This window comes from Crotalus tigris, unplaced genomic scaffold, assembly GCF_016545835.1.
Source record: "Crotalus tigris isolate CLP2741 ecotype Arizona unplaced genomic scaffold, ASM1654583v1 scf7180000017628.32516253702:7417878, whole genome shotgun sequence".
Taxonomy (NCBI): Eukaryota; Metazoa; Chordata; class Lepidosauria; order Squamata; family Viperidae; genus Crotalus; species Crotalus tigris.
Genome location: NW_024096523.1, coordinates 5,892,549 through 5,917,104, shown reverse-complemented (window position 1 = coordinate 5,917,104; position 24,556 = coordinate 5,892,549). Strand labels below are relative to the sequence as shown.

The 24,556-nt window shown below is 41.7% G+C and overlaps 1 protein-coding gene across 2 annotated transcripts; it reads left to right on the top strand.

The window, feature by feature from the left end:
* Window positions 1–4,502: 4,502 nt before the first annotated feature.
* Window positions 4,503–18,808, top strand: SRSF4 (serine and arginine rich splicing factor 4). 2 transcript variants are annotated; one of them, XM_039334359.1, is made up of 6 exons: window positions 4,503–4,820; window positions 10,179–10,321; window positions 11,189–11,301; window positions 15,008–15,222; window positions 17,010–17,099; window positions 17,423–18,808. In XM_039334359.1, the coding sequence occupies exons 1-6, from the start codon at window positions 4,714–4,716 to the stop codon at window positions 18,207–18,209; spliced, it is 1,455 nt and encodes a 484-aa protein (XP_039190293.1). In that variant the 5' UTR covers window positions 4,503–4,713; the 3' UTR covers window positions 18,210–18,808. The 2 variants fall into 2 exon arrangements, with proteins under 2 accessions (XP_039190293.1, XP_039190294.1); XM_039334360.1 differs by lacking the exons at window positions 4,503–4,820; window positions 10,179–10,321 and adding an exon at window positions 10,638–10,838.
* The last annotated feature ends 5,748 nt before the right edge of the window (window positions 18,809–24,556 follow it).

The window sequence follows — 24,556 nt, the reverse complement described above, 5'->3', positions numbered from 1 at the left end:
TCAGGCTTACAAACAGGTAGAATTGCAGTATTCCAGGGTGACTGAATTTTTCTAATGATTTTTGCTATTTTTGGATTAATTCTTGAATGGCAGTAGCAGCCTCTGGAGTACAATATTGTTGGGGTACTCTAACAGGATATGCCAGTGGCCTTAGTTCCACCACAATGGGTGTCGCATATTTTGCAAATCCAGGGGGGTTATCCTCTGCCCACAGGAGTGGGACATTAAACTGCTGCCACTTATTACCATTTACTACTTCTTTTTCTGTCACTATCATCAAACACCATATTTCTTCCACAGGGTGGCGTACTTGAATTAATTGCTTCCCACTGTCAAAGGAAATGGTTGCTTTTAACTTATTAAGCAAGTCTCTTCCCAATAATGGGACCGGACAGTCTGGGACATATAGAAATTGATGTTTAATGATTCCTTGTCCCACTTGGCATGTTAGGGGTTCCAGGAGTGGTCAGGATTGAGTTTCTCCGGATACTCCCTGAATTTGGATGGTCTGGTTTGATGGCTTGCCAATAGATTTATTTAGGACTGATCTGGTGGCTCCCGTGTCAACTAACATTGGGACAATCTATCCTCCCACCCATATTTTAACAATGGGCTCCGGGGGTGGGACCATAGAATCCTGTCCTCTTCAGTCTCCCCATTCCATGTCGGCTAAGCCGATCATGTTTTCTTCTCTTTCTTCCGTCTGATTGGGATAGGCTGGACGCCCTCTTCCCCTGAAGCTTCCCTTGCAACTTCTCTGGAAAGTCCCTCTAAATCCTCTTCCATGCTGGATATTGTCCCCTAGATTGGCCAGTCCTCTGAGGGCACTCCCTTTGCCTGTGTCCTGTCTACAGATGGCACATTGGTTGGGTCCAATACGCATTCCCCCCAATGCCACTGCTAACATTATAACCTTCTTTTTCTCTTTCTGATCTGACTTACGCTCTTCTTCCTTTTCACTTTACGGAACACTTTCTGAGCTATTTCCATGATCTCTGCTACATTTTTCCCTAAGGCCCCTTCTGTGCATTGTAACTTTTTCTTTATGTCTGGGGCACTTTGGGTGATAAATCTTTCAATTAGGAGTGGGCGATTTTGAGCTACTTCCATATCAAGACCTGTGTTCACTTTATAAGCTTCTTTCAGTCAGCTGAGAAAAGCGGTTGGTGACTCATTTTTCTCTTGCCAAATACTAGTTACTGCAGCATAATTAACTGGATGAATTGCGACTTCTCAACAAAGTTTGGTGTTGTGCATCGTTAGCATTCCAGTTTGGTCTTTCTTCTACTGCTTCAGCATCTCTGCTTGCCTGATAATTCACTCCCCCTTCAGGGTGGCAAGCACTTTTAATTTCCCTAATCTATATTTTTCTCTCCCCTCCATATCTAGTAAAGTAGAAATAAGTTGTTGCATATCATCCCAAGTGGGGTTATGCGTCTGAATAATGGTGGAGAATAGGTCTATTATTTCTTGAGGTTTTTCTGAAAATGGTCCATATTGCTGACGCCAATTAAATAGATCAGTGGTCGTAAAGGGAACATACTGGAGCATCGGAATATTGGTGTTATTTGGTCCAGGGACCAAAATTTCTCTTAAAGGGGCTATCATTTCTTCTGTTTTGACCCCCATTTTACTTCTAGTTCGACTAGAAACTGATGTTTTGCTGTCATCGCTATCCAAGTCCTGGTCTTTCTTCTGAACAGTTTTATCTTTTTTTAATCTTTCTTTTCACACCGGCTTCTGGTTGAAGATGGACTTCATTTCTTTCAACCGGAGGGAGTGGAATTTGCTGATGTATCCCCCCTTCTTCTCTTCTAGGAACATAGGGTGGGGGCCTGGCAACTTCCTTCGTTTCTTCCTGGCTCAAAATCTTAGCTTTGTCTGAGGTTTGGCTTTTTGGCTTGCCAAATATATTTTAGCACATTCTATCTGACACTTTGCTAACCATCAAGGTTTTTCTTCAATATTGATCTGCCACTGGTCTATATAGGGATATTGGTCCCAATGACCATTTCCAGTCACAATTTGATGAACCCGTGCCACAAGTTCAGGATTCACCGATCCCTCTTTGGGCCACCCTATGCCAAAGGTGGCCCATTCAGATTCACAGAATCTTTTTAACATGGCTGGATTTGGTCGTGGGTCCCCATAATCCCTAGAAAAACCCTTTTTGAAATTTCCTAACATGCACTGAAGCGCGTCTGACCAATGCCCTTCTTAGTCTGGTTCCCTCCCATTTCTCCCTAACACACTATCACTGACCTGGAGTGCCGGACGTTCCAATGGTCACTCTTCAGGAAATGCGATGGTTTAACCACCCACACAATCCTACCTTTTGAAGACTTAAAGACGCTGCCTTGTCTTCTAGGGGGTGATCAGTCCCCTCTTCTGATCCAAACGGGATCAGGTATCCCCTTTTGCAATACTTGCCTGCAGGCGTTCCAGATCCTTCCGCGGATTAAAGACCCGTCTGCTACCCTCGGTGGATCCTTGACTGGAGTGCTTCGCTGGCGGGTGAGTTCCCCTCCATTCCCGTCGAGGTCTCCCCGTAGACAAAGGCCACGGAGCTGGCTTGGAGGAGTCGTCGTTAGGATAGGGGCTACCCACCAGGGCAGTCCGTCTGGAAGGTCAACAGCCTCTTCCTAAATGTCCCGGCGGAGTTGCCATAAATCTTGTGGAAAAACGCAAGGACTCTTACGAATTCCAAAGGCTTTAGTAGAGAGATTTATTGCACAGGTTCAAAAGCAATAGAGACAAACAATTCTGAACCCCTTTTCTCAGGAACAAAGAACTACACACATTGTGATACATTAGGTTAGTTTCTCACGGGCATACAATGGAGAATTTGCTACATACATTGTATCCGAGTGCAATGCACATTAGGTCAGTCACATATTGCTAACACAGCATTATTCTAGTAATTATGCAGAGACATCATTATTATTCTAATGATGTGATTTTTTTCATTATTATTATTATTCCACATTACTATGGCACAGAATTGAACCACTTTGAACAGTTTTTTTTTTAGTTACTCGAACAGTTGAGCAGTCTTAGTGTGGTAATAGGAAACACATAATTGCCTGCTGGAATCAGCCCTGCTCATTTGTGATTACTCCTCTAGGACTAATATGACAGTTCAAGTATATATGCAACTATTTCAGTTTCAATATCTGAACTTATCTGTGTGTCTGTGTGTGTGATCTACATAGAGGTTATTATAGAATCTCCTAGTCAGTACCATGAGGCACAGCACGTAAACATGTGTTAATGTCAACTTATGGGAAGGCACAGGTATATAATAAAGTATTTGGGGATACTGAAAGGTGGATATATGACCCTACCACAGGAGAATGCTGAGATGCTAAATCTATCACTTTGCACATCAGGGTTAAAAGTTCTCTGCTTGACCTCATTCCAGGCTTTGTTTACACCCAGGATAGGTAGATAGATATTAAGGGGAAAGCTCACAATGATGTAATATTTGACTGCCATGGAACCTACCAGTGAAGCAGCTATCATTCTGCCAGGGTAATCAGATGTCCAACTTTTTCCAGTTCTTTCCGTCTTTGAGGTTCTCTGTGTAGATATATCCCTTTATCAGAATTACATTCCATTTGTATGGACTGCATACAGTGAAGCATTCACTATGATTTGCCGCTGCATGTTTTTCCACAAATCACAAGTATTTCAATTTGTTTGTAAACTCTTTACTTTTGGGGGAAATAATAAATTAAATGTGCTGAAATATTTTAAATAAACAGAATCACACTATCAAAGGGCAACATAAGTGACTTATGAGCTTATTTCAATTACCACTGATATAGGATCACAATGGTCATGTGATCAAAATTCAGATGCTTGGCAACTGACTCATATTTATGATGGCCACAGTCCTAAATCAGGATCATGCAATTCCGTTTTGCGACCATCTGACAAACCAAGTCAATGGGAAAGCCAGATTCACTTAATAACTGTGGTGCTAACTTAACAATTGCAGTGACCCACTTAACAATTCTGGCACAAAAGGTTGTAAAGGGTCCTCAAACTCGGCCCTTTAATGACTTGTGAACTCCCAGAATTCCTCAGCCAGTCATAAAAGGGCCAAGTTTGAAGACCTCTGGATTATAAAATGGGGCAAAATTTACTTAACAAATGTTTCACTTAACAGAAATTTTGGGCTCAATTGTGGTTGTAAGTCGAGGATTGCCTGTATAATAATAATAATAAAGGAGTCGTCGAGACATCTTTGAATTCTTAAATTACAAGTTTAATAATTTATCATGCCCGTGGTAGCCCATCACACCTACAAGGTACCATAACCGGAGGCACGAAACAACCCCCTCCTCGGATTAAATCCAACACTGGGACGAGCTCTCTCTCCTGGTTAAAGGATCACGTCTCCTTTAAGACCGCCGCCGCGTGCCCGAAGAAACAGGCGAACTTCGAAAGCGCCGCCGCAAAAACTGCTTGGGAAGCTCCCCGACTCGCGGTGTCATGTGACGTGCTACGTCAGCGCGCACGCCATTGCGTGCGTGTACTACGCCAGCGAGAGGCAGCGAGAGGGAGGGGGGCGAAAAATAATCGCCGCTGCCGCTGCCGCCGCCCCCCCTCACCCGGCTGCCCCCGCGTGGAGCTCAGCGCGTGCACCGCCGCCCCTCCGTCATCGTCCCCGGCGCGGGGTCCCGTGCTGGTTCTTTTTTGGAGGGGGAGATGCCTCGGGTCTATATCGGGCGCCTTAGCTACCAGGCCCGAGAGCGGGACGTGGAGCGCTTCTTCAAGGGCTACGGAAAAATCCTCGAAGTGGATCTCAAAAACGGGTGAGGCGTGCCGGCAGCTTTAATCCTTCCTCCGCCTGCCCGGGGCCGGAAGGTCCTCTCTGGGCCTGGCCCGGCCCGGACTTTCATGCCGCGTTTCCTCCTGTCAGCACGGCCTGTCCCCATAAAGCGCATGCGCGCCCTTTCTCTGTCCTTTCCCGCGCGCGCCTCTCAGTCCCTCTTGCCCTCCCCCTTCTCCTCCCCCCCCCAAAGCGATACTCGTGCGTTTCGCCGAGATCCCTCCGGGGAATCCTTGGAGTCGCTTCTGGGCCAAGGTCCGTGTCGACCCGTCTTGTGGTCCGTGCGATGCTGTTGGAGGAGACCCACGCGCTCCTGTCCGGGTCAAGGCAGGCGAGGAAACCTGGGTCACGCATGATCCAGCCGCGCTTCCCTGAGTTTCTAGCCCAACTTTTATGCAAGAGCAAAAGTTTTCATTCCTCGAACTCTGGGTTGAAAAGATTGACTGGCCCAAAGTCACCCTGTGAATTTCAATGACTGAGGATGGACTTGAACCTGCATTTCTTCCCTCCAGCACCTTAACTATTTGAGATGTTGTGTTTTGGGGCAGGGGGCCTTTGAGTCGGTTTTTTACTTGTTCGTTCAGTTTTCCTTGCAAAGTTTTTCAGAATTAGTTTGCCATCTAGGGCTGAGAGAGAGAGCGACCGGCCCATAGTCATGCAGCTGGCTTCTTGTTAAAGGCTGGACTTAAAACAAATGATCTCCCAGTTTCTAGCCTGATGCCTTAACCACTGCATCAAACTAGCTCTGCTTTAACTGTTACATTTGCCCAAAGCTTGGATGTTATTACATTTTTTAAAATACGTGTAACTGGCAGAGGCAAGCATACCTAAACCTCTGCCTTCTGATTTCCCCACAACTGCCTTGTGAGGTGGGTTAGGCTGTGAGAGTGACTGGCCCAAAGTCACTCAGCCAACTTTCATGCCAAAGGGAGGCCTAGAACTCATAGGCTCAAGGTCCGCACCTTCACCAATACACCAAACTGGCTCTCTTGCTTTCATCTCGTGTTTAAAATCTATCATAGGACAAAATGAAATGTTTTCTTTTCTGGAACTGAAAGGGGTCCTGGATGAAGCCCTTTTCTTAATGAACGAGCAGTACTGGAAGTTGCCATGTACTGTCTGGGTTCATGCATTGTGCTGTGCTTTGATTGACCATGGCTTATTTAACATCTAACAGCCAGATCCACAATAATATGGTAAGCCACAAACTATGGTTTACAAACCACAGTGATTCAATTCAGGCAACATGCCAAACCAAGAGTAGGCAAACCAATTTTGATGTGGCATTTTGTACTATGGGTAAACAGCATCTTGCATGGACCATTAGTCTAATTTCAGTATTGTCTTTTTTGGTTTAACTGGAGATATTAGATGTTGCACCTGAGATTTTTTAATAGCCGGCCCGCGGGCCAGTTGCATCATGCGGAGGCTGCACCCACCCCAGCTCCAGCAATGCAAAAAAAGTCGCAACACATAGCGACACATCACGTGACGTGGTGAGTTTGATAACTGTGCTCTATCTAATCAGTAGCCATTTTAATAATTATGATATAGTGCTTGATATTTTGGACTTGGATCAGGAAAGTAATGGTTAGAAAATAAATGCTATGCTGTCTTAACTTATTGTAGAATTTAAATAAATCTGATGTAAAATGCATTTTTAGCACTTGTAAAACAGTACAATCAAATGTGTACATTTTTAAAACCAATCCATTGCATTTTTACAGAACATATTGCCTCATGAGAGGGCTTAAGCCTGGGTTTAAAGGGAGTAGGCATCATTCCTTTCATGAAGAATTATTTCATGATAGAATTGCAACATGATTTATAGAGCAGCACTAGGTGTATTTTATTTGAAATACTATTTAATCTACTCTGGTATATTCTCATGTAAATATGCATACCCATTTTAAAGTATTTCTGAAAAAAATGGCAACTTTACAAAAATAATTATATAGTTGAACTATTTTTTCGGTAAAGGAGCACTGTGAAATTGATAACAATACTAGTGGTACAACAGGAGACAGGTGTCCATAATCCCTGCTAGTAGCTGGTTAACCAGGAAATCATTGCCACATTGGGATAAATGTTCTAGAATGTATGAATTATACATGACTAAATCTTGCATGGATTTCTTTAGATTGAGCAGGTTCTTTTTAGCACAAACACTTCTAACAGCTATCGGAAGATGAAAAGATGTTAGTTATTCCTTATATGATATAACAGTGGTTGCGAACCTATGGCATGCGTGCCAGAGGCAGCACTTGGAGCCCTCTCTGTGGGCACACATGTTGTCGCCCTAGCCCTGCCTTCCCCCGTGGCCCCCTACTCACCAGCAGCCCCACCAGAGGAGAGTTACCCCCGAGTGCGGCCCACGCAGAGCAGCGCAGCCAAGGACATGGAGCCGGGCAGCTGGGACAAGACTCCGCCCTCGCACTCCATTGTGTACAGATGATGCTGCAGGGTGAGGGCAGAGGGCATGGCCACCATGGCACTGCTGGGCCACCTGGGTGATCTGCGGTGGGTCATGGCAGTGAGTGGCCCTGCAGATGGGCGGGGTGGAGGCAGAGTGGGCGGGATGGGATGGAATGGGGCGGGGGTGGTTTTTGGGCACTCAACCTCTAAAAGGTTTGCCATCACTGGGATATAAGATAAAACTTTAATTGTAAAGCCCCCTATTTAATAGTCTTTAATTGCAAGCATTAATATTTATCTCTGTTATTACATTTGTGATATACAAATGACAAAAATTATATTAGTCATATTTTATAACATATCATGCATAATGTAATTATAGAAATGATGCAGGCTGATGCAGATGTTCGGTAATAGCATGCTAAACTGAGGTTTTACTATATGAACAACTAGCAAACAAGCCAAAGTTCTTGCACTTAATAATAAACTAATGGTGATGCCATCTAGATTTATCAATGTCATCAATTAATAAAAGTATTCAGATAGGATCAGTTCTTGGTATTCAAGCAACATTCGAGTTGATCTCAGTTTGAACATAGATTTCTGAAGGTGGTTTCTATTCTTTGCCTATCTTCAGATATCACATGATGCTTTGGAGAATAATGCTTTGGAAGCATCCCCTTTTACTTTTGATTAAATGAGGTCTGTGCTGTCTAATGGAACAAATTGAGTAAAGGTAACTGGCTAATTTTCAGAAAGCCAACTTCAAAATTAATAGGAAATAGAGTTTGCTTAAAAATAGAAGTTGTTTTTTTTTTTCAAATTATCACTGACAGTAAAACTTCATGGGCTATTTAAGAAGTTTTGTATATTACACTAAATTTGAGACTAATTACTTTCAGTAATTAGCCAAATTTAATTTTTCTGTTAATTGTTATTAAAGGGCCTGGAATTTTAGTAGCTAAAATAGTATTTTATACCTTTTTGAAAAGTAATTTGTTGGCTTTGTTCTAATGTTTGTGAATTTTAATACAGTAATGCTTAGCAAACTGAGGATGATATACCAATAGATTGTAACTGCTTATTCTGTGAGAAATTGGCAATATGGGTAAAACAAGTTGGGATATATAGGAGAAAAACTAAATTGGGGTCACAGCATTAAAAAGTCCATACTTTTTGACTTGCCTTAATGTCCAGATAATATTTTTGTTTGCCGGGGTCTAATCCCTTACCTTATTCTGAAGCTTTGAAATGGCAACATAGTCTCAGATACAACTGTTTTACTCTGGTTGGCAGTAATATTAAGGCAGTAGAAACTTGTTTTCCTGCTGTACTAGTTTACCATTCAAAATACCAACTGTTATGCAACTAAAGCATCTTCTAGACTTCTGTCAGATATTGATGGTTAAGACCACTAGTGCCTTTTAACAACTCAGATTTCAGGAGATGAATGTCATCAAAATCTATCTCGGGCAGAAGAAGGATTGCAACTAGAAATATAATTCTGGTAATTCGAAAGTTTGAAAAAACATTTTTTCTCCATTTGGTAGAAAAGTAATTTTTTTATTATTTTTTTGCTATTAACCCAAATATTTACTTTAACTACATTAATTATTTCAGCTAGCATATACATTTGTACTATCTGGCTTATTTGTAATGTGTTCAGAATAAAAACTTTTTTAGAAGCCTTTGTGGATGAACCATCTCAAGATAATTTATAGAAAAGAATCCTGCCTATATATTTACTTAGATGATATATTTATATGTTTGTCTGTTAGTGAAGCTAATTCCCAGTTAAACAAGCATAGGATTACAGACTCAAAAGAATAAATGCTTTAACCTTTTGCAACCAAAATTACAGATTTTGGTAATTTGTATCATTTAATTCTAGAGAATGCTACAATCTGTTTCACCATATGCTACCCAAGCATATGTCTCTAGTAAACAAAAACATGGTATTAAAAACAAAAAGCATATTTGAGTGTTATGAAATGTTCTAGAATTAAAAAAAATAGTAATGAAATATTAATGTAAAAGGTTTCCTTCCATTAAACATTCTAATATTTTTTAAATGGATGATTTATACATTTGGAAAATATTTTGCTCATTTAAAAAGATATGTTTCATAATAAGGCATTTTTTTAAGAATTCCACTAATTTTTTGCTTCTGCTTTGGGGAAATAGAAGAAAGCAATTAGGGAAATGTAGAAGGCATATTTTCCTGAAATTGCCTCAGTTTGCTTCTTTTGTTCTTTCCTTCCTTTTCTCATATTTGCAAACAGCAGCTCACTCTAGTCAGTCAGCCCTGTAAGAATTTCTTACTTATCAGATACTCAAGTGAGAATTTCTGTCCAGAAGCTGTTTGCAACAGCCCAGAGACCCTCCTTTATTTCTTTGCTGACTACTAGCCTTTAAGCAATGCCAATTGCCCAGGGTCTTCTAACTGAGGGGAAACACAGGAAGATCTTGTACAGAATTTCCATAAGCTCCATCTGTAGCCTAAAATTTCAAAAGAGCCAGAGTGGCTTCTTTAAAGTTACCAGCCTCCTAATTGTGTTGTTATATTGTGTGGTCTACTTCCTATCTATAATGTGCTTTAAATAATGTTTTTTTTTCTTTTTGAAAGAAAAAGTTATAAAAGCTTTAATTCCAAAGAGCGATTTGTCTCTTTGTGATTTCTTAAGCTATTAATACCTGCTGCCATAACCCAGTTTATGCTTTGTACCCTTTTTAAATAGTTACATCATGCTCTTCCTGATAGGAAAAGCTTTTGTGGCCACCAACAGGCTTAGTTTTTGTTTGGAGGAAGATGCTTTCTGAAATAAGTATCCCACATTCCCTAAGTTTCAAAATATTTCCTACTGTCAGCGCTTGCTGAGGTAATTGGTGACATATTTGATTCTGGAATAGTCTCTTCTCTTCTCAGGTATGGCTTTGTTGAGTTTGATGATGTGCGTGATGCAGATGATGCTGTTTATGAACTAAACGGCAAAGATCTTTGTGGGGAGCGTGTAATTGTTGAGCATGCTCGAGGCCCTCGTCGTGACAGCAGTTATGGTTCTGGACGCAGTAAGCACTACATACCATTGTATCAGTGATTCTTCTTTCTATTTAAAATAGAATATTTTTAAAACTGTATAATTTTTTTAAATGTAAAGTTTGACTACTGTGGTTTCTATTAAAATAATATCTGGATGTTAACTTATATTAAACTTTTTTAATGTAATTAAATAAATGAGATTTAATTTTTGTTATCTTACTTTTGTAAATATTTAAATGGCTTATTTGTAATGTTAATATTTGTTTAACATAGACTTAACTAAGACCTCAATGTTTCAATTAAGAGTCCTTTGAGGCTAAGATGACTGCCTGTTCCATTTGCTGACCCTGGGTTGCCTTTCCATGAGTGGCTCTTTGACCTTTGTGGCCCTTGGCTGACCAAAAGGAAGCCATGTGACGACCGCAACTTTTTCCCATTAGACCTGGGTGGTGAGGACCCCAAGGGTTAGAGACAGATGTGATTAATCTGAAATAGGTGCCTGAAAACCATTATTCATGTCAGATATTCAGAAAACTTTAAATCAATGTAAGTAACATTAGTAACTGACTATAGTGATTTGGTTATTTTGTTTTCAAAAAATGTTATTTTTTAAAAAACGTAATTGTAGATGCATGTTCAATATTAGTAGTTAATGTAAAATGTATGATAATATTCTAGACATATGTACATAGATTTCTGGCTGGCTCTATTAGTATAATATTTAAAGCAAGGAGAATGTAGTTTAGCCTAGGGGTGGGGGCGGGAAATTGTTAACATAACTTTTGGATAGACTAGTTCTTACATTGTTTGGGGGGGGGGAGGCGGGGGGAATGTAGATTTAATTCCTAACTCCACTTTATTAGCTAAAGTACTGCATCTGCTTATCACCTCTCAAGGTGGATATGGTTATAGAAGAAGTGGAAGAGATAAGTACGGGCCTCCAACCCGTACTGAATACAGATTGATCGTTGAAAATCTGTCAAGCCGTTGCAGTTGGCAGGATTTGAAGGTAAATGGTGTCTGGACTTCTGCCAGTTCTGATTTAGTGATAGATAGTGCAAACATAAATTGAAGCCTTAATTCTTGCTGTGTGATCCATACCAAAGGAAATAGATATTTGTTTCCCAAAGAAATTCTTTATAGTTTTTATTTGAAATCTTAGTGCAATATACTAAGTGCAATTGTGAGGTTATTGAGCACGAAGTGTTCACTGTCTATGCTCTTTTTATTACATATATTACATTATTAAGTACAGAGAAATGTTTTCAACTGAATAAAAGTCTCTATATCAAATTTCATCCATGACCTTGATGTTTTAGAAGCTATTCAGAAAAGCTAAGAACCACTGCTTCTTTGAGGCACTTATTGCAGTGGCTTGCCCTTCTGTTTAAGATTGGTTCACTGTTTGGCATTTGAATTGGCTAACTACTTGTCACAGTTACTTACAGGCCACTGTAATAGTTCTTTATCTCTAGGGATTCAAACTGTTCTCAAGTACAAGCAGTCCTCAATTTACGACCACGATGGAGTTCAAAGTTTCTGTTGCTAAGTGAATGTTGCCTCATTTTACGACCTTTCTTGCCACAGTTGTTAAATAATCACTGCAGTTAAGCTAGTGACACGGTTGTTAAGTGGATCTGGCTTCCCTGAGTTCATTTGTCAGAAGGTCAAAAAGGGTGATCACATTAACCCGGAATACTGCAACCATTATAAATATGAATCAGTTGCCCAACATCTGAATTTTAATCATATGACCATTCAGATGCTGCAACAGACACGAATATGAAAAATAATCATAAGTCACTTTTTTCAGTTCCATTGTAAGTTTAAATGTCACTAAATGAACTATTGTAAGTTGAGGACTATCTGTACTTTCCTGGAGTAGATTGGTATCTTTATTACAGATACAGATAGCCCTCAGAAAAACTAGCTATGCATATATGTGTGTATTTTTCTGCCTCTTCATGTTATAAATCGTAAACTGTTTTTGGATTGCTTACAATGCATTTCTCTTGTAGGACTATTGATTATACCTTTTTTGTAATGGTATACCCCACAGGTCGGCAACCTGCGGCTCCGGAGCTGCATGCGGCTCTTTGAGCCTTCCCCTGTGGCTCCCAGCCTCCTCTGCCTTTGCAGAGAGAGACAGAGACAGAGAGAGGCAATTGTGCTTCCCTGCTTCTCTCTCTCTCTCTCTCTCTCTCTCTCTCTCTCTCTCTCTCTCTCTCTCTGTGTGTGTGTGTGTGTGTGTGTGTGTGTGTGTGTGTAAAAGAGAGTGCACTCAATGTTCTCCGAGGAGCTGAAAAGCTTACTGGGCGGAACTCCTCCCTTTGCTGCATCTCTGCAGGAAGCAGGAAGGGCAGGAGAGAGCTAGCTAGCCCAGCTAGGCTGACTCAGGAATTCTGGGAGTTGAAGTCCATGAGTCATAAAAGAGATGAGGTTGCTTACCCCTGAGCTTGTTGGACAACAGCTTGAAGCTTGCCAGGTGAGCAGCAGATGGGGGGGGGGGGAGAAAGAGAGAGAGAGAAAGAGAGGGAGGGGGGAGAGAGAGAGAGAAAGAGAGAGAGAAAGAGAGTGGGGGAAGAGAGTGGGGGAAGAGGAGTGGCAGACCAAGGGCAGATAGAGAGGGAGGGAGGGAGAGAGACACACAGAGAGAGACCCTTTTGACATCTAAAATGAAGATAACACTGCATATATCCTTTTTTTACCTATGTGTGTATGTAATTTTATTCTCTTAAAGCATTCTCTTGGTGATCGTTGTTTTAATAGTATGGATATTCCCAAGAGTGATATTTTTACTTTTATTTTTAATGTGTGTGTACATACATACATACATACATACATACATACATACATACATATATTTGTTTTCTGAGGTTTTCGCGGGTGTTTGTATGTAGGTCTTTGGTTGTTCGGGTTTTCTCCCGCGTAAAATTGGAAGTGTCTTGGTGACGTTTCGACGAAGTCCCATTCGTCATCTTCAGGCTGGTGTTTTCAGCTTCGTGCTTCGAGCAGCATTGTGTGGTCTTAGCTGTTTCTTCCTTTTAACTACCAGTGGGGGTATGATTTGATTGGGTGGGAGCTTGGCTGTGTTCTGATTGGGTGGAAGTGTGTTCTGATTGGTTAGGGGCTTGGCTGTGCTCTGATTGGCTGGAGGGTTGGCTGTGCTCTGATTGGCTGGGGGGTTGGCTGTGCTCTGATTGGCTGGGGGAGTGTTGTGTTTGGTTGTGCTCAGGTTAGTCTGAGTTGCAGGGGGGTTTAAGATTTTGGGCTGCCTTGCTATTTTTTGGCTTCGCGTTCGTGGTCGTGCCTCATCTTCATGGAGGGTGTCAGTTTGCTTCATGTATGGATTGGAGGGGTTTAAAGTGGCTAATGATGCAGCTGTGGTCTGGCTTCTGGTTTGTGGTCGTGCCCCATCATCGGTGTGGCTTTGGGTTTGCTTCTTGCGTGGATGTGTGGTGGTGACATCCTGTGTGGTTTTTGTGAGTGTGGGTCTGGTATCATTTTTTGTGTATCATTTTGTGTATCATTTTTGAGTGTGGGTCTGGTATCACAAAAAATGACACATCCACGCAAAAAGCAAACCCAAAGCCACACCGATGATGAGGCACGACCACAAACCAGAAGCCAGACCACAGCTGCATCATTAGCCACTTTAAACCCTCCAATCCATACATGAAGCAAACTGACACCCTCCATGAAGATGAGGCACGACCACGAACGCGAAGCCAAAAAATAGCAAGGCAGCCCAAAATCTTAAACCCCCCTGCAACTCAGACTAACCTGAGCACAACCAAACACAACACTCCCCAGCCAATCAGAGCACAGCCAACCCCCCAGCCAATCAGAGCACAGCCAACCCTCCAGCCAATCAGAGCAGAGCCAAGCCCCTAACCAATCAGAATACACCTCCACCCAATCAGAACACAGCCAAGCTCCACCCAATCAGTTCATACCCCCACTGGCAGTTAAAAGGAAGAAACAGCTAAGACCACACAATGCTGCTCGAAGCACGAAGCTGAAAACACCAGTCTGAAGATGACGAATGGGACTTCGTCGAAACGTCGCCAAGACACTTCCAATTTTACGCGGGAGAAAACCCGAACAACCAAAGACCTACACACACACACACACACACACACACACACCTATAATAAAAGTAAAAAAGGATATATGTAGTGTTATCTTCATTTTAGATATCAAAGGGTTTTGCGGCTCCCAGTGTTTTGTTTTTGGTGGGAAACGGGTCCAAGTGGCTCTTTGAGTGTTTTGGGTTGCCTACCCCTGGTATACCCAGTGGTACTATCTAGTCGTTGGGGTCTTGTTTCCCCCTTGCAAACTCCAGCCTTTATAACTACCTCCATTTTTGCCCTCCCCCCAATTGATTTCTTGTCGTGTTCCGTCTCCTTTTAAAATTCTATAAAAATTGCTGCCCTGAAAAGTAAGTGTGTTGATATTTTAGGTTTAATTAGCAATTATCTATGATGCCTAGAAATTGAGAGGTAGATAGAGATAATAGAAATGAGAAAATCTTGATCAATAAATCAGTAATTTGTTTTAGACATATAGATGCCGCATGTGTTCATATCAGTACATGCCCAGGTGTGTGTGTGTGTGTGTGTGTCTCATTTTTTCATTTGTAGCCTTTAACAAAACATGATCCATCGACACTATCAGAGTTAGACAAAATACTGAAACCCTGTATCTGTTCTTAGGATTATATGCGTCAGGCAGGTGAAGTGACATATGCTGACGCACACAAGGGAAGAAAAAATGAAGGTGTGATTGAATTCAAATCTTATTCAGACATGAAAAGAGCCCTTGAAAAACTGGATGGGACCGAAGTAAATGGTAGAAAGATAAGACTAGTGGAAGACAGGCCTGGGTCCAGGCGCCGCCGTTCTTATTCCAGAAGTCGCACTCATTCAAGGTAAGTTTGTTCATAATACTATGCTTACTAGGGCAATAGTTCAGTGTAGTCAATGAAAAATAACAGGATATTCCCTTGCAGGAAAAGCACTGAAGTGTTAAAGGAACTGAAATTATCATAATGACTTGTGCTGATGATAAAGAAATAGAGTATGGTTCAGGAATAATGTCAATGACTTGGCAAGTTATGACTTGGCATTATACTGTTGAGTAACCAGAACAGTCACGTTTACATGTATGGAATCTATATCTCCACCCTCCATTTGCCATTGAGGCAAACCATAGTCTTTTCATTTGAGGAAGCAGATAAATCATCTGTCTGAGGAAAGGGATGTATGATCCTTTCAGGAGGCGTTGCTATAAAGCTGTTCTATAGAGAAGCAGATAATGGAGTTTTATATGGGGAAATTATATTAATTGAGGATCTCTGTATAAAAGCTGGAATCTGGTGAAACTGAACAACTGTGTTTTGAAGCCACCTTTTAATATATTGAAAATGTTGATACATTTTATTTTTTATTTAGAAACGTATAAATATGGTATAATTTTGCAAGCTAGAATCAGAAGTCGGGTCCAACATAAGAATGGCAGTATCTCATTGGCGGAACATATATTTAGGTTGTAAAATGTCACAAAATCATTCCCTGGCATGTTTAGATAGAATTTTGAAAAATGGCCTGGAAAGTTATTACCAATTATTGCAGAGAATAATAGCTAAGCTGATCAATGACTTCAGTTTTGTTCAAGGGTTTCCATCACATGTTCAGGTCAACACTTAAGTAGTACTGAGCAGCTTTTTAACTCCATGTATATCAGTTGGAAACCTTATAGTGAAGGAGGTTCCAGGTTATGCAGAAATATTTGAATGTACAAAAATTGGTTTTTACTACAAGCATAGAAACTGTCTATTAAATAATACATAACTTTTCTTGAAGATAAAAAGCAAATCTATCTATCTATCTATCTATCTATCTATCTATCTATCTATCTATCTATCTATATTATATAAATAAAAATGTATATGTTCGTTTGTTCAAAATCTTAAATCTCCGAAAGTTCTTCACCGATTGCTTTGAAATTTTAACACAACATTGCATTCGAATACGCGTGTGTTTTTATATACCTATATTATATAGATGTCACACCTGTGACAAGTAAAAACATGCTTTTTTAAAAAACAGCGCCATCTGTTGGACGTAAAAGCAACACATGCTACGATTGCAGACAATCTATATCTGCACAGACAATGGAACAAGCATTGTGAAATTAAACATATTATAAACGTGCGCTTTCTCTTTTCTTTCTTTTCCTTTTGACCAGACTGAGCCACAGCAACACGTGGCTGGGTACAGCTAGTAAAATAATAGATTGGATCTTTCTCTGCAATGTAAAACTATTGGAAAAGCCTTGTGTCTTGTAGTTTGAGTTGTCATAACAAAATTATTATCTAAATAACTTCCTTCCTCCTGCTTTCTTTTCTTATTCCAGTGATCCCTCTGACCACAATTGCATTCTCTTTATTTTATCTATTTATGTTTGTCAAAACTGGCTTTTGTTTTTCAGACACTTAATTAAACTAATCTTATCGCTGACATTAGGAGGCTTTATGGAGCCCATCTGCAAAAAGTTGTTAAATCTTTTAGTAATATATAGCCAGAACTATGCTGCCTGAGAAATGCTCTAGGGAGATAGCGCCTTCTGTTATATTGTTTTATGCAGTTTGAAAGGGAATTTCTATGCCATGCTCAGCTGGCTCTCTTGAATGTAACACGATTGTATTACCTCCAGGTCTCGCTCTCGAAGCAGACATTCCCGTAAAAGCAGGAGTCGTAGTGGCAGTAGTAAAAGCAGCCATTCAAAGAGCAGATCACGATCCAGGTACAGTAAAGTTTAATTAATAATGGACATAATTTAAGCTTATGCTCCAGTAATATGCATTCTAACAAAGTTGGCAGTATTGTAGTAATTGCTCTTCAGGATATGGTATTATAATCAACAGTTATATATGCCTGATACAGGGGATTATTAAGCATTTAGAATATCATTGAAATCATAGTTGTGAAAATTTAAACAGTGTTATTTAAGTACTTGGCATATTTATAATCTGGAATTTGAGCTGTCTGAGACATCTGATGAATTATTATATCATTGAACGTCTGAAAACTGTCTATTTTTTTTTTCTTTTTGATTACCGGGTCTAGATCTCATTCCAGAAGCAAGAGCCGCAGTCGAAGCAAAAGTCATAGCAGAGGCCAAAAGGAAAAAAGCAGGAGTCCAAGCAAAGATGACAAAAGCAGGAGCCGCAGTAGAAGTGCTGAGAAATCTCGAAGTAAAAGTAAAGACAAACCACAGGAGATAGTTGAAAATGATGGTGACCACCAATCAAAAAGCAGAAGTCCCAGCAAGGAAAAGAGTAAGAGTAAAAGCCGGAGTAGGAGTGGCAGTAAAGAGAGGGCAGAAAGGGAGGAAAGGGGAAGCGTTAGGGGGAGTCGGAGTAAAGAAAGAGAAAAGAGTGTCAGCAAGGGAAGGAGCAGGAGTAAAGAAAGCAGGAGTAGAAGCCGTAGCAAGAGCAAGGACACAAGGAAAGGTAGGAAGAGGAGCAGGGAGGCCAGCAGGAGCAGGAGTCACAGCAGAAATGAGAGAAACAAGAGAAGGAATAAACGTGACAGCAAATCTAGTTGCAAGAAGAAAAAGAGAGAAGACCAAGAGCTGTCCAGGTCTAGGTCCAGGTCTCGGTCTCAATCCAAGGAAAAAGAGCGAATAAAAACAGAACCTGACACAAAAGATGCCAAAGGCGAGGGTGAGGAAATGGACACCAGATGTAAATCTCGATCAAGATCAAATTCCAAGTCTAAGCAAAATGTCAAATCAGAATCTCGCTCCAGATCCAAATCAGTTTCAAAAACAAGATCCCAGTCGAAGTCTAGATCGAGATCTGCTTCTAGATCAGATTCTCGATCTAGGTCGCGATCTCGTTCCAGATCCTAAACTTGCTGCAACCCACATTTAGAGCTCTATGAGAAGTCTTTTGTACATGTTTGGTAGTTGTAGCATAAGTGATTGGAGTAGAACACATGTCACTGCTGTACATTTTTAATACCCCCAGTGGTGTGTTTGTAAGTGTTTGGATCCAGTGCTGCCTCTCTGTTGCACATTCTGGTACTAGAGACCGAGGGCTTTACTTCAGGTACGGTGCATCCTAGATTTCCAGAACAGCCATAGAGAAGGAGCACTGCATTGCTGGGCTTCTAGGATTGGGATGAGGACTCCTAGGTAGGTATGGTAATTTCAACAATTTGCCCTTTAAATTGATGCCCTTTGATGTAAGCCATTTAGTGAAAAGTGAAAAGTCTTAAATTTCATAATACTTTTTTTGTTTCATATTTTGGACTTGCAGAGTATGTGAATAGCACAGTCAGGAAAATAGATACCTACAGTAAACTATAGGAAGGGAAGAAACAAAAGTAGAGCTCCACATTCTGGTATTGTGACAATATCTTTGTTTTATATTTTTTATTTTTCCCCATCTTGCAAAGTACAGTGACCCCTGTTTCCATTAAATTTGAATAAAGACTATTTTTGCTTGACCAGTGGTTGTAATGCTTTTAAGTTATGCTGCTTTGTTCCCTTAAAAAATGTACAAGTTTCAAAGTCAGTCATGTAGCCCATTATAGGCAGAGTTTGCAACGAAGACTTCAGACATTTAATTATTTAACAAAAAATTACAACTGTCTTTTTCCTTCCCAAATTTCTCTGCCACCTGGGGGAAGGGAAAAATAAGAAAGTATACTTGGGGAACAATTTGTGCTGATGAAGTCTCCCTGATATCATTCTCAACTTATGGGTCCATTTATTTTCCTTAGCCATAGTATGGAAGTGACTTTTACACATTTTTCCCCAATTGCAGCCCTGAGATTCCCAAGTAGGTTTGTTTCTGTGCAGCTTTTCCAACTAGTTGTGATATTGAAAACAAAGTCCTGGTCTGAAGGTGTTCTCAGAGGCATCCCATTTTTTAATTCAGTACAGGTAGTCCTTATTTAGCTATCACAACTCTGTTAAGCAAAGTGATTGTTAAGTGAAACCACAACTGTGCTTACGATCTTACTGCACTATTCCTTTGCTTTACAAATTTGCGAAGATTGTAAATGTGGGCAGTGGCTGCAAAGTTACTTTTTCATCATTGTAGTACTGAACAGTCATTGTGCAAAGCAGTTGCTAAACGAAGATTGTGTTCACTTTCCTGGATCATTTGCACATGGTTCAAAAAGGAAACTGCTCCAATTAAGTCTGAAATCTGCCTCCTACTGTGATAATCAAATGACAACTTCAAGCATAATTAGATTTCTCCATAAGTGGAATACACTATTTGGACAAATGGTTATTGACTTATATATCTGGGAAGGAACTGCTGCTACATACAGACTTTTGCAGATGTTCAAAGCTTTTGCTGTAATAGCAGCAAACTATTCAGAAGAACAGAGTTCCAACTGATACATCATGGGGGGATGTATGGGAATTATATCAAGTCTTGGCTTCACCAAGGATTGGCTACAAGATCAGTGTCATCAATATTGGCAGGTTTTATCAACAGTGTTACAATATTACCTTCATTACCTAAAAGAACAACACAACTAAAGTGTAAACATTTTTCTGTGTGTGCCAGGCCTGTATATGAAATGAATCCCTCTACTTTTTGCATTCACTCTTGCTATCTTTGTAAAGAAGCCAATAATAGCATTATTGCGATTATTGGGCTCAAAATTTCACACATTAAGATTGCATAGCAAAGTTATTCTGTAAGTAAATCGTACCCATATTTTAACATTTTTCCAGTTACACCATTACTTACCTGCAGCCTTACCATTTTCAACATTCTTCTAACCTACTGGATCCCTAAATATTAACTTCCAATAACCAACATTTCACATAACGATTTTAATAGGACAATAGATAGACTAGATCAGTGGTTCTCAACCTTTCTAATGCCGCGACCCCATAATACAGTTCCCCATGTTGTGGTGACCCCCAACCACTTATACATCACCAGGTGCTAGGGACGTGGCCAAAGAAAAGGGGGAAAAAATGGTGGACAGCCTTGTTTGGCGACCCCCGTGAAATGGTCGTTCGACCCCAAATGGGGTCCCGACCCATAGGTTGAAAACCACTGCCCTATGGCTAAGAAAATTTGGTAGAAGAGACAAGAAAATAATACTTTGCTCGTATTTCCACCTAGTGGTAACTAATCAACATTTTAAAAACTATGTGTGTTTACTTTGTGCATCTTCAATATTCAAAAGCACCAGGTAAGATTGCTTTTAATGATCTAAAAATTAAATGATAATTTGATGTAATAGAGTTAAGATTCTGTCTTTATTACCATTTTCATTCAGGAGCAAGGTAATTTATTTGAGAAAATATCTTCATTAACTCAACACAAATGTAAGATTTGGATTTGGAGTTTTTTGTATAGTAGATTAGAAGATAAAAGTGCAGAAATTCAACTTGTTCAGTTTTGAAGTTCGAATAGCAATGTTGTTGTTAATTGCGAAGTTGTGTCCGACCCATCGCGACCCCATGGACAACGTTCCTCCAGGTCTTCCTGTCCTCTACCATCTTCTGGCGTCCATTTAAGTTCACACCTACTGCTTCAGTGACTCCATCCAGCCATCTCATTCTCTATCGTCCCCTTCTTCTATTGCCCTCAATCTTTCCCAGCATTAAGCCTTTCTCCAGTGAGTCCTTCCTTCTCATTAGGTGGCCAAAGTATTTGAGTTTCAACTTCAGGATCTGGCCTTCTAAAGAGCAGTCGGGGTTGATCTCTTCTAGGACTGACCGGTTTGAACGCCTTGCAGTCCAAGAGACTCGCAGGAGTCTTCTCCAGCACCATAGTTCAAAGGCCTCAATTCTTTGGCGCTCAGCCTTTCTTATGGTCCAACTTTCACAGCCATACATTGCAACTGGGAAAACCATGGCCTGGACTATACGCACTTTTGTTGGCAGGGTGATGTCTCTGCTTTTTAGAATGCTGTTTAGATTTGCCATAGCTTTCCTCCCCAGGAGCAAGCGTCTTTTAATTTCTTGGCTGCAGTCCCCATCTGAGGTGATCTTTGAGCCCAGAAAAATAAAATCTGTCACTACCTCCATTTCTTCCCCATCTATTTGCCAGGAATTGAGAGGGCCGGATGCCATGATTTTGGTTTTCTTAATGTTGAGTTTCAAGCCTACTTTTGCACTCTCCTTCTTCACCCGCATCAAGAGGCTCTTTAGTTCCTCTTCACTTTCTGCCATTAGAGTGGTATCATCTGCATTTTTTAGGTTGTTGATATCTCTCCCGGCAATGTTAATTCCAACTTTTGATTCATCTAGCCCTGCCTTTCTCATGATGTGCTCTGCATATAAGTTAAATAGGCAGGGCGACAGTATACAGCCTTGCTGGACTCCTTTTCCAATTTTGAACCAATCAGTGGTTCCGTTCTCACTGTTGCTTCTTGACCCGCATATAGGTTTCTCAAGAGACAAATGAGATGGTCTGGTACTCCCATCTCTTTAAGAACTTGCCACAATTTGTTGTGATCCACACAATCAAAGGCTTTTGCATAGTCAATGAAGCAGAAGTAGATGTTTTTCTGGAACTCCCTAGCTTTCTCCATGATCCAGCGTATGTTGGCAATTTGATCTCTAGTTCCTCTGCCTCTTCGAAATCCTGCCTGTACTTCTGGTAGTTCTCAATCCACATACTGCTGGAGTCTAGCCTGTAGGATTTTAAGCATAACTTTACTAGCATGTGAAATGAGTGCAATGGTGTGATAGTTTGAACATTCTTTGGCATTGCCTTTCTTTGGAATTGGAATGTAAACTGACCTTTTCCAATCCTGTGGCCACTGTTGAGTTTTCCAAATTTGCTGGCAAATTGGATTACTGCCTTGTCGTGGCAAAGGGGCTTGCGTAACTCAATGAAACTATAAGCTATGCCGTGTAGGGCCACCCAAGACGGACAGGTCATAGCAGAGAGTTCTGACAAAATGTGATCCACTGGAGAAGGAAATGGCAAACCACTCCAGTATCTTTGCCATGAAAACCCCATGGACAGTACTAAAAGGAAAAAAGATATGACGCTGGAAGATGAGCCCCTCAGGTCGGAAGGTGTCCAATATGCTACTGGGGAAGAGCAGAGGGCTAGTACTAGTAGTGCCAGAAAGAATGAAGCGACTGGGCCAAAGCCGAAAGGACACTCAGCTGTGGATATATCTGGTGGTGAAAGGAAAGTCCGATGCTGTAAAGATTTTTTCTCCATAGGAACCTGGAATGTAAGATCCATGAATCAAGGCAAGCTAGACGTAGTCAAAAAAGAGATGACAAGACTGAACATCGACATCTTAGCAATCAGCGAACTAAAATGGACAGGAATGGGTGAATTTAACTCAGATGACCATCAGGTATAATACTGTGGGCAAGAATCCCTCAGAAGAAATGGAGTAGCCTTCATAGTCAATAAAAGAATAGGAAAAGCAATAATGGGATAGCAATACATAGAGACAATATTCTGTTCAGAACTCTATAATCCAATTGTTCTGAAGTAGTTGAAGTCCAGTAAACCTCAGCAGGCTGATGACAAATGTGGTATGTTTCTCAGTGTACCTCTAAGATAAGCAAATGCAAATCATAGGAGCATGTACAAAAATGCAAAAATGTTTTTGGAGCATTTTGAGTCTCCTGAATTCGAGTGAAAGAATAGAAATGTCCCACTCATTCTGAGATGTTTTTTCTTCTTTCTCTCACCACTAAGGAAGGCCTGAGAGCAAACAAAATCTTCCACACCAATTCCTGATTCAATATGGCAAGGTTGTAATATTTTCAAACATAAGGATCTAATCAATAAACAAATACATATATGATAAAACAGAATGCTAGTAACCCAATAGATCAGCGGTTCTCAACCTGTGGGTCGTAACCCCATTTGGGGTCAAACGACCATTTCATGGGGTTCACCAAACAAAGCAGTCCGCCATTTTTTCCCCTTTTCCTTAGCTGTGCTACTCCCTCTTATTCTATTGGCTTTTGAAAGCCAATAGAATAGATTCTATTGAATAGACTCTATTCTACTGGCTTTCGAAAGCCAATAGGAATTATCCAGACCTGGTCGTTAATGGCTGTCTCTGCACTGCTGAGCGTGCCAAAAGACCCAGCCCGAAAATGTTGCACATGCAAGTTGTCTGCAGCAAAAGCAAGTTTGCAGGAACTTTTCAACCCTCCCTGCTGAGCAACTATGCCATCTCCTACTTGTAAGTAAAAGAGGACCAAGGGTGGGAGGTGGGGAGCAGCATTTAATTCCTGCCTCGTGCTCACCCGTGTCAGTCAGGCTCTCCATGTTGCGCTGCTACATGGAGAGCCTGGTACTGAAGCATGGAAAACATGTGCTTGCCTGTCTCGTGATCACCTCATGCGCCATCGGTGTGCATTGCGGCTGCTGCTGTGGGAGCCACGGGGCCCACTTGACACAGCGCGGCTGTGCGGGAAAGGTGGTGGCAGAGGTGGTGCTGGCGGGGCGGGTGGCTGACCTTCCTTGGGCTGGGCCAGCTGGTGGCCTAGCCGGTGCTGAACCTGCGCTGTCACTGCCTCACCCTGTGTGCCTACATGGCTGCCCTGGAGCGTCTGGCCCACGATGCTTGCCGCCACCTCGGCCTGCCCGCAGCCCACGCCCTCCCGCCACCCTGCATTGGCGTCTGGCTCAGCAACCGCAAGCTCTGCACCATCAGTGTGGTGTGCAGCTGGTGCTGTGGGAGCTGTGGGGTCTGCTCTACACGGCGGGGCTGTGCGGGGTAGGCGGCAGGGCTGGTGGGGCGGCTGCAGGCTGGGGTATGGGGGCGGGAGTGACTGCGCCAGCTGCGCCAGCTGCTCCAGCTCTGGGGGGCAGCCCGCCACCGTTCCCCCCATGCCTCACACATCATACTCTTAGGAACCTGTCTCACTTTAAACTCCCTCTAAAATTCTTCATTCAGGCAGGCTTCCAGAGTTCGGCCAGCAGGATGCAGGTAACCCCTCCCCCCTGTCCTGCCGCCTCCCATGGCACCACGCTGCTTCGTGTCCTGCACCGAACCGCTGGCGTCCCCAAGCCACTGACACGCTCCCCGCCGCCAGCGACCATGCAAGCCCTGGCAATTGCTCCAGCTGAAGAAGCGGGTGGCTGGGAGGCTGCCGCAGCGCTGATCTTCTGCGCCCATGAGCTGGCTACCCTCTGAATGTGAGCTTGTCAGCTGGGAGGTCTGGCAACAGAGCCGGCCAGCATGGAGGGCGATGGGGAGATGGCGGCTCGGCGGGTGGGTTCCTGCCTGCCC

Bases quoted from the DNA above. Each gene is read 5' to 3' on its own strand.
- SRSF4 (XM_039334359.1), top strand. From the start codon at position 4,714: ATGCCTCGGGTCTATATCGGGCGCCTTAGCTACCAGGCCCGAGAGCGG. The intron at 4,821-10,178 runs GTGAGGCGTGCC...TTCTCTTCTCAG, and splicing joins GAAGTGGATCTCAAAAACGG to GTATGGCTTTGTTGAGTTTG. The intron at 15,223-17,009 runs GTAAGTTTGTTC...TATTACCTCCAG, and splicing joins AGAAGTCGCACTCATTCAAG to GTCTCGCTCTCGAAGCAGAC.